The sequence below is a fragment of the Henckelia pumila genome, chromosome 2 (assembly GCF_033568475.1).
Source record: "Henckelia pumila isolate YLH828 chromosome 2, ASM3356847v2, whole genome shotgun sequence".
Classification (NCBI taxonomy): domain Eukaryota; kingdom Viridiplantae; phylum Streptophyta; class Magnoliopsida; order Lamiales; family Gesneriaceae; genus Henckelia; species Henckelia pumila.
Window position 1 is genome coordinate 169878278 of NC_133121.1, and position 14155 is coordinate 169892432.

Here is a 14155-nt window from a genome sequence, read left to right on the forward strand (position 1 = left end):
CGCCTCATTAGATGATTGATTGTTGCGCACGCGCCCCTCCTGCGACTAGGCCAATATTTTGATATATTTTTTTTGCAACCAAATATCCTTGTGAAATATTAAAAATGCATTTTTGACCCCTGTGAAAATAAATTTTAAATCTATTCAACCCATAATACACAATTTTTAATAAAATCCAATTATAAATATTTAGCAAACATTTTTTGTTTTATTAATTTTTATTTTTTATTTTAAATATATTATCATTAATTAATTATTTTCTAAAAAATATTATTACTTTATAATGTTATCATTATTTTATTAAACTCACTTCGTATTTCTAACTTTTCCATTAAACATGCATTCATAAATAAGTATTTAAATAATTTCAAGTACCAAAATATTGAACTAAATCGATAAGTTCAAACATATTTCTTTTTAATTTAGGATTATATATTATTGAAACAAAATTAAAATTTTTCGAGAATATGTATTGCACAATTTGTAATAAATAATAAAAAATTAACATGCTTATATAATTCTAATTTGAAAAAGTAACATTCATGAACTTATCATTTGGTTCAATATTTTTGTATTTTTAGATATTTAAATCCTTATTTATGAATCATGTTTAATGGAGAAGTTGAAAACACGAAGTGATTTGATAAAAATAATGATAACGAGATAAAGTAATAATTTTTTTAAAAATAAATTAATTATAAATTATAAATTTAAAATAAAAATAAATAAAATTAAAAATGTTTGAAAAATATTTTATAATTAGATCTTAATAAATATTGTGCATTATTATTTAATGAAAATTCTGCAACGAATTTTAAAAAATTTAGATTTTGGTTAAAAAATCTATAATCCTAAATTGAAAAGTAATATGCATGAAATTATTATTTTGATTTAATATTTTGGTACTTTTTAAATCTCTCAAAAAAATTAATATATTTTTGAAAATAATTATATAATCATAAAAAATTTAAAATTAAAAATAATATTAATAAACGAAAAGTGTTTGCTAAATATTATATAATTAGATTTTAATAAATATTGTGTATTATGGGTTGAATAGATTTAAAAATTATTTTCACATAGGTCAAATATGCATTTTTAATATTTCACAGGGGTATTTGGTGCAAAAAAAAAATATCAAAATCTTTGCCCAGTCGCATGAGGGGCGCGTGCATAACAGTCACTCCTCTGATGGGGCGAGTGTGCTAATTTTTTAAAAGATTAGGGTTGAAGATGCCTATTAAAATTTCACAGGGGAGAAGTGTGCATTTTCAATTTTTCACAGGGGTTTTTGATGCAAATAACTCTATATAAAATTAATGTCAGTTGTTGCTCACGTAGTTGACCATGATGCTTGTCCATGTGATCAAAACTCTATATATATTTATTTAGGAAGTAAATTGTTCATTCAATTACCTTCAGCTTCATAACAAATTTTCATCTGCTTTAATTTGTTTGTCATAAAAAAACCAAAGCGATGGAAGTAGAAATAATTTCAAAAGAAAAGGTGAAGCCATCTTCACCTATACCTGATCACCTCAAATTCTACAAATTTTCGATCTTCGATCAGATCATGGAACCAATTTTCTTTCATGCAGTTCTGTATTATCTTCCTGAGCCGGAGTCGAATACTTCCCAAAAAATCCAAGTCCTAAAGGAATCGCTTTCTTTAAACTTAACTCGTTTTCACCCGTTCACCGGGATAATCAACTGTGATTTCTCTGTGGAGTGCAATGATGAAGGGGTTCCATTTTTCATCGCCAAAGTTAGAGGGAATCTTGAAGATTTTCTGACCCAACCAGATTTGCTTATGACTATCAAGTTTCTGCCCATTGAAAGTCATGTTCTGGCAAAGCCCGGGAATCATGTTTCTCACATCCAAGTGAACTGTTTTGAATGTGGTGGATTGGCTATAAGTATAGTAGTTGCACACATTGTCTCTGATGGAGTGACTCTCTCTACTTTTCTCCGAGGTTGGGCCGCAGCTGCTCGTTCTACTGGTGAAGAAATTATATGCCCGAAATTTACAGGCCACACTCTTTTTCCACCAATACATCATGCAATGGATAGACAATCAAAGCTGCTTTCTCATGATTTTTCCAAGTATTTCTATTTAGGAAAGTTTGTGACAAGGAGATATTTGTTCGATGCATCGGTTATAGCAAAACTTAAAAAAAGAGCATCCCTTACAGCTCTTCCCACCAGCGTTGAGGTCCTATCAGCTTTCATTTGGCAATGTTACATGAATGTTTTTACTGATAAATCCAATCTCCAAAGACCCTTTACACTAACACATTTTGTTAACTTGAGAAGAAGGGCTGCTGATCCAGCTGTACCAGACGAGAGTTTCGGCAACTTCTTATGGCTAGCAGTCGCACAATGCATCAACCCAAACGATACAACTTTCGAAGATCTTGCTAGCGAAGTGAAAAGGTCCATCATGAAAATCGACAGCGGGTTCGTTAAAGTTCTGCAGAATAATGGATATTATGAGAATCTTAAAGAGACAAGAAAAGGGCTTCCGGATAAAGCTAATGACTTGATGTTTACCAGTTGGCATAAGTTCGACTTGTATGTTGTTGATTTTGGTTGGGGGAAGCCTATTTGGTTATCGCCATTCGCCTCTAGCCGTTCGGAATCCACGTTGCCTAATTTTGTGACTTTAGTGGATACAAGATCTGGTGATGGGATTGAAGCATGGGTGGTTCTTGATGAAAAATATGTGGTGGCATTCGAGGAAAATGAGGATCTGCAGAATGAAGTACTTGTTAATCCTAGTCCTTTACAAATCGGTAAAAAGATGTAACAACTCGACTCACTCACACCCGATAGGATATAAATTGATATAAGAATAAATCGGGTGATAAAAAAGGAACATGGTTTCAATGAATAAGGAAAAATATTACCAAAGTGAACACATGCAGTTCATTCATATCTAATCTATTTATCTTATCTATCTATCTTATCTTAAAAAGGAGGAGTTTAATTGTGTATTGTCTATATTGTCCTTATGTTTATTTATTGCTTTAAATTAGTTTTCATTTATTGTGTGTTATATTGACAATGATGTCCTTTAATTGATTATTTTTATTTTTGGCAAACTCATTGTTTCAATTTTAAATGATCTTAAAAATTAATTGTCCAAAAATATTTTTGGCAAACTCATTTTTTCAATTTTAAATGATCTATCTTATCTTAAAAAGGAAGAGTTTAATTGTGTATTGTCTATATTGTCATTATGTTTATTTATTGCTTTAAATTAGTTTTCATTTATTGTGTGTTATATTGACAATGATGTCCTTTAATTGATTATTTTTATTTTTGACAAACTCATTGTTTCAATTTTAAATGATCTTAAAAATTAATTGTCCAAAAATATTTTTGGCAAACTCATTTTTTCAATTTTAAATGATCTTAAAAATTAATTAATTGTCCAAAAATATTGTTAACTTAGTTCATAAAATTTAAAAGGCACACACAAGAAATCGTTACTTTTATTTTCAACTTAGTTTTTATGTTTCAATTTTTCATAAAATTTAAAAGGCACACACAAAAAATCGTTACTTTTTTTTTTCCATTTAGTTTTTATGTTTCACCTTTTTGAAATAGTTATGTTTTTCTTTGTATCTATTATTTTAGTTTTCTCTTCTTAATTTCTTTTCTTCTTATTACTTATAAAATTAAAATTATAAATTAATTATAATATATCTTATAACATAGGTAGTTGCTACAAAAAAATTAATTTTAAAATATTGTTATCAAATCAAAGTTAGTTTGCCGTGTGTTAATATTTCTCAAAATAAAAAAATAAATAAGATAAAAATAATTTTAATATTTATTACATTAAAAATTATTTTATTAATCACAGGAAGATATATCATAAAATATAAAATTATAAAAATCTTTTTTAATACTAAATTTTAAGAAATTTTTTCTTTTATATTCCAAAATTTTATTAAATTTTGGTAATAAAATATTTTAAAATTCTAATATTATATATATATATATATATTATATAGTAAAATATTGTGACAATATTTTAAAATATTAAAATTTTTGAAAAGTTTAGTTGTTGAAAATTGAAATATAAAACAAAATTTTTGTAACTGAAATTTCTTAAAGGCAATATTTTATTATTTAAGAAATGATATTATAAAATCAATTTTGTCTAATATTAAGTTAAGTAAGGAATGCCAGTGTTATTGACATTTTTTGGAGTATAATAAAACACTCCTTTGATTTATTGTGTATGTTAAATTTTTTTTTATCTAATCTAATATGTCTTAAAAAGAAAGAGTTTAATTTTGTATTGTATATAATGTCCTTGGGTTTATTTTATTTCTTTAAATTAGTCTTCAATTTGCATTTGATTTATTGTGTGTGTTATATTTTTATTGAAGTGTTTAATTTGTTTTCTCCAAATGATGAAAATGTATGACATCAACATATTTTGAGGTTCAAGAATGGAGAATTTGTTGGATAGTAAAACATCGATGTATTTGTTATGACTAATCTTATATTTTCAATATTATGTGTTATATATAATAATTTTCTAATATATCTTACAAATTAAGAGTTTAATTGTGTATTTTTATATTTTCATTAAGTTTAATTTATTGCCTTAAATTAGACTTCTAATATATCTTAAAATGAGATAGTTTAATTGTGTATTGTTACTATTGTCTATATTCTCCTTGGTTTATTTTATTGCTTTAAATTAGTCTTCGATTTGCATTTGATTTATTGTGTGTGTTAAATTTTTATTTAAGTGTTTATTTTTTTTTCTCCAAATGACGAAAATGGATGACATCAAAATATTTCGAGGTTCAAGAATGGAGAATTTTTTGGACAATAAAATGTCGACGTATTTGTTATAAATTATCTTTTATTCTCAATAAATGTGTTATATTTAATAATTTTCTAATATATATCTTAAAAAAGAAGAGTTTAATTGTGTATAGTCGATATTGTCCTTGGGTTTAATTTATTTCCTTAACATGTGTGTTAAATTTTTATTTAAGTGTTTAATTTGTTTTCTTCACATGGCGAAAATGGATGACATCAACATATTTCGAGGTTCAAGAATGGAGATTTTGTTCGACAGGAAAACGTCGACGTATTTGTTATTACTAATATTTTATTCTCAATATTATGTGTTATATATAATAATTTTAAAATATATCTTAAAAAGAAAAAGTTTAATTGTGTATTGTTTATATTGTCATTGAGTTTAATTTATTTCTTTAAATTAGTTTTCATTTTGCATTTGATTTATTGTGTATGTTAAATTTAAATGATAAAAATGGATGACATCAACATATTTCGAAGTTCAAGAATGGAGAATTTGTTGGACAGTAAAACATCGACGTATTTGTTATGATTAATCTTTTATTTTCAATATTATGTGTTATATATAATAATTTTCTTTTTGTGTTAAATTAAGTTTTTGTTTTGCTTTTCGTGTCTATGGTTGATATTCTCATTTATATTATGTGTTTTTATACTTGTATCTTTTTTTTTTAACAGCTTTTGATAGAGATTACATCAAAATGGTCTATAAATCAGGGATCCTGGTACTTAGATTTTAATATTCAGATTTTCAAAGTTAAAATATCTTTTGGTTCCCATATACATATACATATACATATATATATATATATATATTTGAAAAAAAATAATTTTATGTTCTTTAACTTCTTATAAACTCTATCTTAAAATATCGTATATCACGTGCAACGCACGTTAAACTTACTAGTAAATATCAAATAAGGCAAACCTTCGGTTTCAAGATGAGGGATCTTTGGCACGTCTTATTTTGATGAAAAATCAGTTGTTCGCGTGAGAAGGGGACGACAACAAATGTTTTCTTCTTCGTCAATACCTTTTGCGTTATAATTTGTGTGGTCACCCGCACCGTGATCACCTACTAATTAGAACCTTAACCATGCATTTAATTTAATTAATCAGATAATCAGAATATAACAACGAAAACCATGAAAATCCTCAAGAAACATAATTATTATACAACCATATCGAAAACAAATGAAGAGATGACAATGGGTTACGGGGCGGGGCAGTTCTAGGTAAATGGGTCCGAGGTGGGTCCCGGGTTTGGGTAGACCAGCCCCGCATATATATATATATATAAGTATATATATATATATATAAATTTAAATATGTATATTATTTATATATATATATAATATAATGTAGAGAACTTTTCAGCTGCCCAACAATATTTCCCCACCTCATCCCCGACCACTAAAACACGATACCGGATTTTAGTTTTTTTTCCGCATAACTAAAACACGGTACCTGGTTTTAGTGGTCGGGGACGAGTTGAGAATCATTGGTTGAACTGCTGAAAATTTCTAATATAATGTATATTGTGTAATTTATATTATATTGTATACTGTGTAGATACATATATAATATATTATATACATATATAATATATTTAAATACATACACGGTAATTATATATATAATACTTATTTTATATATTATATAAAATATATATTGTATATATATACACATAATATATAATTAAATATGTATTTATACATATATTATATATTACATATAATAAATATTTATGTATTTAGATAAAATATATATCAAAAATAATAATTAATTAATTTTTTGAAAAAACTAAATATTTGCAAGTTGTGGGTCCAACCCAGGTTTTTTATGCGGGGCGACGCGGGTCTACAAAAAGAGCGTGGCGGGTCCGGTTCCAATATTTCCTTGGCGGGGCGTGTCTCGGGTTCGGCAAAACCCTCCCCAAACTCGTCCGTTTCCATCCCTAATAAAATGTATTAATTCAAATACATAACAACTGAAAGCTTACACATCTCTGCTGGCCATCTGAAGCCTATGTTCTCCTGAAACCATCCATAGTATAGGGTGTCCAAACATAGAATACGAGGACGTGAGCATAAAACGCTTAGTACGAGAGTATGAGTATACGATATTATATATGCATGTATGCAAGTGAACTAGGTATCAAGACACTCAGGTCAAGAAACAATCTCATATACCAGGCTTAGGGTATATAGCACGTTGCGCCGTCGCCTCAAGAGGTGGCTCCTATACCTAGTGGATAATGGTGACCTAATACTAGTACAAGTGTAACGTCCCAGATTTGACGACCATCCCCACTATATCAAGACGGGTATTTTCTGCATGTTTATGTTCTCACTCACACGCACCCTGAGAAACTTCCCAGGGTGTCACCCATCCTATAATTACCCCAAGTCAAGCACGCTTGACTTAGGAGTTCTTATATGATGAGATCCTGAAAAAAAAAAAGATGCACTTTCTTGATATGATTAGTACCTATCAAATCTTTTAGACTCTCCTCAACTATGCAGTCCCATACCTACACAGTCTTAGAATCCCTCTCATTCCGGCATGGGCTCGGTTCATTCATGTCTCCCTCTGCCTAGAAGCTTGCCAGGAGCCGCTCATTGTCCATGCAACCTATTGGCACCGGTGATCACTTCTCGCCCTCTTAAGCCCCGGGAGTCACAACAAGTGTCTAACCATAACGGTGATCTGACACAAAATTTACGTATCCAACCATCCACAAATTCGTAGGGTGAATGCCCTACTACAGTATATCTCTAGGATAAAGGATCAATATACTCATGTATGAAACATACAATCATGACATGATGTATCATATAAAACATGCAATCACATAATACATGCAAACACATAATATATGGATACTGACCTCTTAAATTGGTGTGATTAAAAATCTACTGGCAAGCGTACCAGGTCAAGTAATAGTAAAGTGGACAAAGGTCCAGATGTCGAACCCACAGGGACTGTATAAATATGACTACCAGAATATAATTATTTCTACTTAATCTAGACTAATCAAAAAGAGTGATTTCAGATTTTAAACAAAAAAAATCAAATTGAAAATAAATTCAACTCAAAACACAGCAGAGATTTTTGGATTAAATTCGATAGGGAAAAAGCTCGATCAAGAACTCACGTAGGTACCAGACAAATTATGTAACAAGTAGTTGATTCAAGACTCAGATTTAATCTTAATTCACGAGAATTCTCCTAATTTGTTCAAAGGACTATTTTTAGAACAATCAAACCTATTCAAATATTGACGGATTAATCTTTCGTAATTCTAATAAAATTTGAATGCATGACGAACGGTGAAAATTCAGTACCTAAACCGCACATTGAAACCGAATTCTATTTCTAGTCGGTTTTACAATACGTTGATTATCAAAGTGATCAAAATCAAAGCCTCCTCTGTCGACTTGGAATCGATTAACATGCAAGCAAATAATTGTCCAGGTAATTCACAAGACAAATATAAATTCGACAATCAATAAAATAAAATCATGTCTAGAAAGTCTCAAATAAACATCCAAGTTTTCTACATAAATTTTCTGGCCCAATCACGTGGTCTTGATCGAAAAGAGAAAACTAGTCAAAGTTTAACATGATTCAAAAACAAAAGTTTTTAATCCAAAACATCAACTAGAAATCAAAAATAAAAGAAAAGACGAAAGGTAGAATCAGAGATGATGATCAGCCGCCTCTTGCCTTCGAATGCGTTGTGTAACCCTTATTTTGATGAATAGATTCGTATTTATATGCCCAAGGGTCTTCAAAAGATAGCATCCAATCCGAACAAGAATTTCATCTTTAAAATACTCTGCACGCTCCGCTCGCTCGAGCGAGCATGATTCTGCTCTAGAGGATTTCTTTGCTCTCTTCTCTCGCTCGAGCGAGCATGATTCTCGCTCGATCGAGCAACTTTCTGTCTCGTTGAATTTCTTGTTACGTCTTGCTCGCTCGAGCGAGACACTTTTTGACTTTTTTTCCTTGATCTCACGGCCTCGCTCGAGCGAGCATTGCCTCTCGCTCGAGCGAGTATATTTCTGTCCAATTTTCTGATTTTTCCGAGTTTCCCTACAAAATGGACCAGGAAGAGTATTATGCAGACAAATGCATTAAACATGCTAAAACTAAATAAAACAACAAAAATAACATATGTATGCATGAAAAACAAACACAAAAATATGTATATGAAACACAGTTATCAACTCCCCCATACTTAAGCCTTGATCGCCCTTGAGCAAGACATACAATGTGAGGCCTCGGTTCTAATCTTCTATTGTTAAGATAATATAAACAATTATCATGCACCATCTATCAGATAAGGCAACAAGAAAAAATAATTTTTTTTTTTTAAAGAACAGTACTGCGCTCGATCCTATAAAAGCCTAGGATCGAGCGCACCACAATTACAAACTCTCTGCCGAGAAAAATGCAGGGTGCCGCGCTCGATCCGGCAAAAAGCCAGGATCGAGCGCACCATTTTTTGAAACTCTCTTTCTCGGAAATCACAGGGGCCGCGCTCGATCCTGCAATAACCTAGGATCGAGCGCACCCCCTTGCCCAGAAAAATTCAGAACATGGAATGCCTTTCCTTCAAACTCAACCCAACAATAATTATAACAGAACAAAAGCAAGGCTAACCTATGCCATTCAAGCCATTCTATGCTTCAAAACATAAACATGCATTACAACTCAATTCTTCCAACTAGTAAATAAAATTCTGGAGTTCAACAACTGTTCAAAGTAGAGGACATGCAACAACAACATAACGATGAAGTTCGATATCTAAACATGTTCCAATATCACTAGGTAGACATGCTGACACGACTTCTAAACCGAGTCTCACTACTAGCTCTCCCTCTTGATGTTAACCAGGCCTTCGCTGACTTGGTCCTGCCCCACCTGTTGCCAAGTACACATACAAAACAAAGCAATAGCCGGATAACCGGTGAGAATGATAATCCCAGTAAAAGCAACATAACAAGTAATACAACAATAAACATGCTTTCAAGACAACAACGAAATCAATAACAACTTAATGAAATGTATGTCTTTAAACCGGGATATCAAATCTGATAAACGAGGGATTGCTGCTGTGCTTTTGGGATCCCGAGGATGAGATCACATAACGACTCACCGACTCTCCCAATCGAGGTGGTGCCACGTATCCCACTCCTCTAGACTTTGAGCAACTATAATGAGTATGCTAGCACTAGGCGAAACGACTACGACCTAGGCCACTCAATCATAGTTCCCAAACGTCTAAACAAAAAAGGGCGGTTCTGCCCGCTAGAAACAAGATTGGCTCAAGATGAATGCATAACAAAACATAAACATAAGCCACATAAACAACTCAAATAACAACCAAAATACAAGTTCCACATGCTAGAACAAGTATTGATGCAATATGTGATTTGAAAGGGAAACTTGAGAACCAACAGTCCCGAGTATGCTATCCCGCTACGATGACTGCTTTTACCTTTCAATGCAGTAGTTCCAACTCTGGAAAAGCTACAACAAAAGATTGTATCAAAGACTATACAATCTAAACAACAACTAAGGTTCAAGGTAATTCTTTTTACCGTTCTTCGTCCAACTCTCGACGACCAAATGCTGCTAACACAAGGCTCGACAAACTCCAACGAATCTGTACGAAGATAAGAGATGATCAACAACAACGATTACTCACGAGCCAAAGTGCAACAACTCAAAGGGTTCGAAATCTCTAAACTCAAACCGACGGCATAACGACTATAAACTGAACAAACCGGAAACGCAGACAGCAGTTCAATAACGATATAACCTCATAACAATGCCCAAAACAACAATAACAAGGCAACCCCATCAATCTCAAAATCCAAGTTTTCGAAAATGGCTTTCAAAAATCATAACAAATCCGAACGTCGCTCTAATTCAAAACCGACAGATAATAAACGATCAGAACTCCGCCAAGAACAACATACTAGAATCTAAATCGATTCTAACAACCTCCAAAAAACAAAACATATCCGATCGAAGAAATACTTACGGTATAACGGAGCTCTCGCTGCAGTGATCGCTAATATGCCTTCAGAATTAATTTCTAACGGACGGATCGAGCTCGAACTGGATTTTGAAAGCTTGAAGAGGGTTTGAGGCATCTCAAATGGTGGATATCGGTTTGGAGAGGAAGATGAAGACTTTTCCCAATCAATTCCAAGTGTAGATAATATATAAAAAACAATATTTACGTTTTAGTCCCTGAAATTTCCAAAATTTTCAAAAAGGACCCTGATCAAAATCAAATCGGCTCGAGAACTCTGTAATCTCCGATTAACTCTAATAAACTCATTTAAGATAAAAACGGGGTGTTACAATTCTCCCCCACTAAGAAGAGATTTCATCCTCGAAATCAACAAGAACCACAACTCATAAGATAGAATAAAGAACTAAAGACAGTAAGAAGAACTCACGTCATCCGAATAACTCTGGAAATCGCTGTCTCATGTCAGATTATTTCTCCCAAGTCGCTTCCTTGACGCCGTGATGGATCCACTACACTTTCACCAACGGAATCAACTTGGTTCTGAGTTGCTTTTCTTTTCGATCAAGGATCTGAATCGGTCGTTCAAAATAGCTCAGAGTTTCTTCTAACTCGGCTTCGTCAGGCTGAAGGATATGAGAAATATCTGGTTGATACTTTCGCAGCATAGAGACGTGAAAAACGTCGTGAATACCAGATAAAGACGGAGGAAGTGCAAGTTTGTAGGCAAGATCGCCTATCTTCTCGAGAATCTCGTACGGCCCGATGAATCTCGAAGATAACTTCCCTCTCTTACCGAATCTGACAGTGCCTCTGAAAGGAAAAATCTTAAGGAATACACGGTCTCCCTGCTCAAAACTCAGAGGTCTACGTCTGACGTTCGCATACTTTGCCTGTCTATCTTGAGCTGACTTCATTCTGGTCTGAATGATCTTAACCTGCTCTGCCATATCTCTAAGCATCTCCGGTCCCAAAACTGGTGACTCGGACAAGTCATCCCAAAACAACGGAGATCGGCATTTCTTACCGTACAATGCCTCAAAAGGCGCCATATCGATACTCGCTTGGAAGCTGTTGTTGTAAGAAAATTCGACAAAAGGCAAAGAATCCAGCCAACTAGTGCCAAAGTCTAGCACTACCGCTCGCAGCATATACTCTAACGTCTGGATAGTCCGCTCTGACTGTCCATTTGTCTGAGGATAATAAGCTGTACTCAGGTGCAATCGAGTACCAAGTGCCTCTTACAGACTATGCCAAAAGTGCGAAGTGAATCTAGGGTCTCTGTCTAAAACGATCGACTTCGGCACCCCATGCAATCTCACAACATTGCTAACATACAACTCAGTCATCTGATCGTGATGATACGTCATCCTGTACGGAATAAAACAAGAAGACTTCGTCAATCGGTCGATCACTACCCAAATAGCATCGCATCCTCGAACGAATCGTGGTAGCTTCGTGACGAAATCCATGGAAATGTGATCCCACTTCCATTTAGGAATAGATAGACTGTGCAACAGACCTCCTGGTCGCTTCCGTTCTGCTTTAACTTGTTGACAGTTCAAACACCGAGATACAAACCTCGCCACATCGCTCTTCATTCTCTTCCACCAGAACTGGTTCTTCAGGTCGTTGTACATCTTACGACCTCCAGGATGAATACTAAACCGACTGTAATGAGCCTCTCGAATAATACGCTTCCTCAACTCCGAAATATCAGGCACAACAATACGGTTATTCACAAACAAAACATCATCTCTAACCTGGAATTCAGACTGATGCCCAGATCTGACTTTCTCTATTGAAACCTGAATGCTCGGCTCAGACTTCTGTGCTTCTCTGATTGCAACAAACAACTCCGGTTCGGCTTGAATAGCAAACACTCTGATAGTCTCCCTATCTGTTTCAAACTCTAAACCAGAAGTGCAACAATCATCGATCAACTGAGAAACACCAATAGTAGAAAGAGATAAAGAACATATCTTTCGGCTCAAGGCATCTGCAACTGCATTCGACTTTCCCGGATAATACTTGATTTCACAGTCGAAATCCTTCAACAGATCTAACCATCTTCTCTGTCTCATATTCAGCTCTGCCTGTGAAAACAAGTACTTAAGGCTCTTATGGTCAGAAAAGATCTCGAAAGACTCACCATAAAGATAGTGACGCCAGATCTTCAGAGCAAAGACGATCGCAGCTAGTTCAAGATCATGAACCGGATAACGAGTCTCGTGCGGTTTCAGCTGCCTCGATGCATACGCCACCACATGCTTATGCTGCATAAGAACACAACCCAAGCCTCGGTTAGAAGCATCACAATAGACTGTGAAACCTCCAGTACCCTTCGGAATAGAAAGAATCGGAGCACTGGTCAGTCTCCTCTTTAGATCAACAAAGCTAGCCTCACAATCTGCAGTCCAGACAAAAGGCGCATTCTTCTGAGTCAGCTGGGTAATAGGCTTGGCAATAGACGAGAAACCCTCGATGAATCGGCGATAATAACCAGCTAAACCCATGAAGCTTCGGATCTCAGGTACTGATGTCGGTCTAGGCCAATTCATAACCGCTTCAATCTTGCTGGGATCGACAGAAATCCCATCTCCAGAAATGATATGACCGAGAAAGACAACTCGATCCAACCAGAATTGACACTTAGACAACTTGGCAAACAACTGCTCAACTCGCAAAATCTGCAGTACAGTCCTCAAGTGCTCTGCATGGTCAGTACAGTTCTTCGAGTAGATAAGAATATCATTGATAAAGATAATGACGAACTCATCTAAATAACGCTGAAAGATACGGTTCATCAAACCCATAAAAACCGCTGGAGCGTTAGTCAAACCGAACGGCATGACTATAAACTCAAAATGACCATACCTCATTCTGAATGCGGTCTTAGGAACATCTTCCTCTTGCACTCTCAGCTAATGATAGCCTGACCTCAGATCAATCTTCGAATATACAGAAGAACCCTGCAACTGAAGGTCATCTATTCAGGGTAAAGGATACCTGTTCTTAACTGTAGCCTGATTCAACTGACGGTAGTCGATACAAAGCCGCATAGAACCATCCTTCTTCCGAACAAACAGAACAGGAGCACCCCAAGGCGATACACTAGGTCTGATGTATCCCTTGGCAATCAAATCCTCAAGTTGCTCCTTCAACTCTCTCAGTTCAATAGGTGTCATACGATAAGGAGCTTTGGAAATAGGTTGAGTACCTTGCACCAAATCGATGCTGAATTCGATCTCTCGAATA

The 14155-nt window shown here is 34.0% G+C and overlaps 1 protein-coding gene across 1 annotated transcript; it reads left to right on the forward strand.

Moving 5' to 3' along the window:
* Positions 1 to 1477: 1477 nt before the first annotated feature.
* LOC140878938 (epi-neemfruitin B 7-O-acetyltransferse L7AT-like) lies at positions 1478 to 2806 on the forward strand. Its single transcript, XM_073282562.1, has one exon. It carries the CDS (start codon positions 1478 to 1480, stop codon positions 2804 to 2806), a length of 1329 nt encoding a protein of 442 aa, XP_073138663.1.
* Positions 2807 to 14155: the final 11349 nt, after the last annotated feature.

What these genes read in the sequence shown, in the direction of transcription:
- LOC140878938 (XM_073282562.1), top strand. Translation starts at nt 1,478, where the DNA reads ATGGAAGTAGAAATAATTTCAAAAGAAAAGGTGAAGCCATCTTCACCT.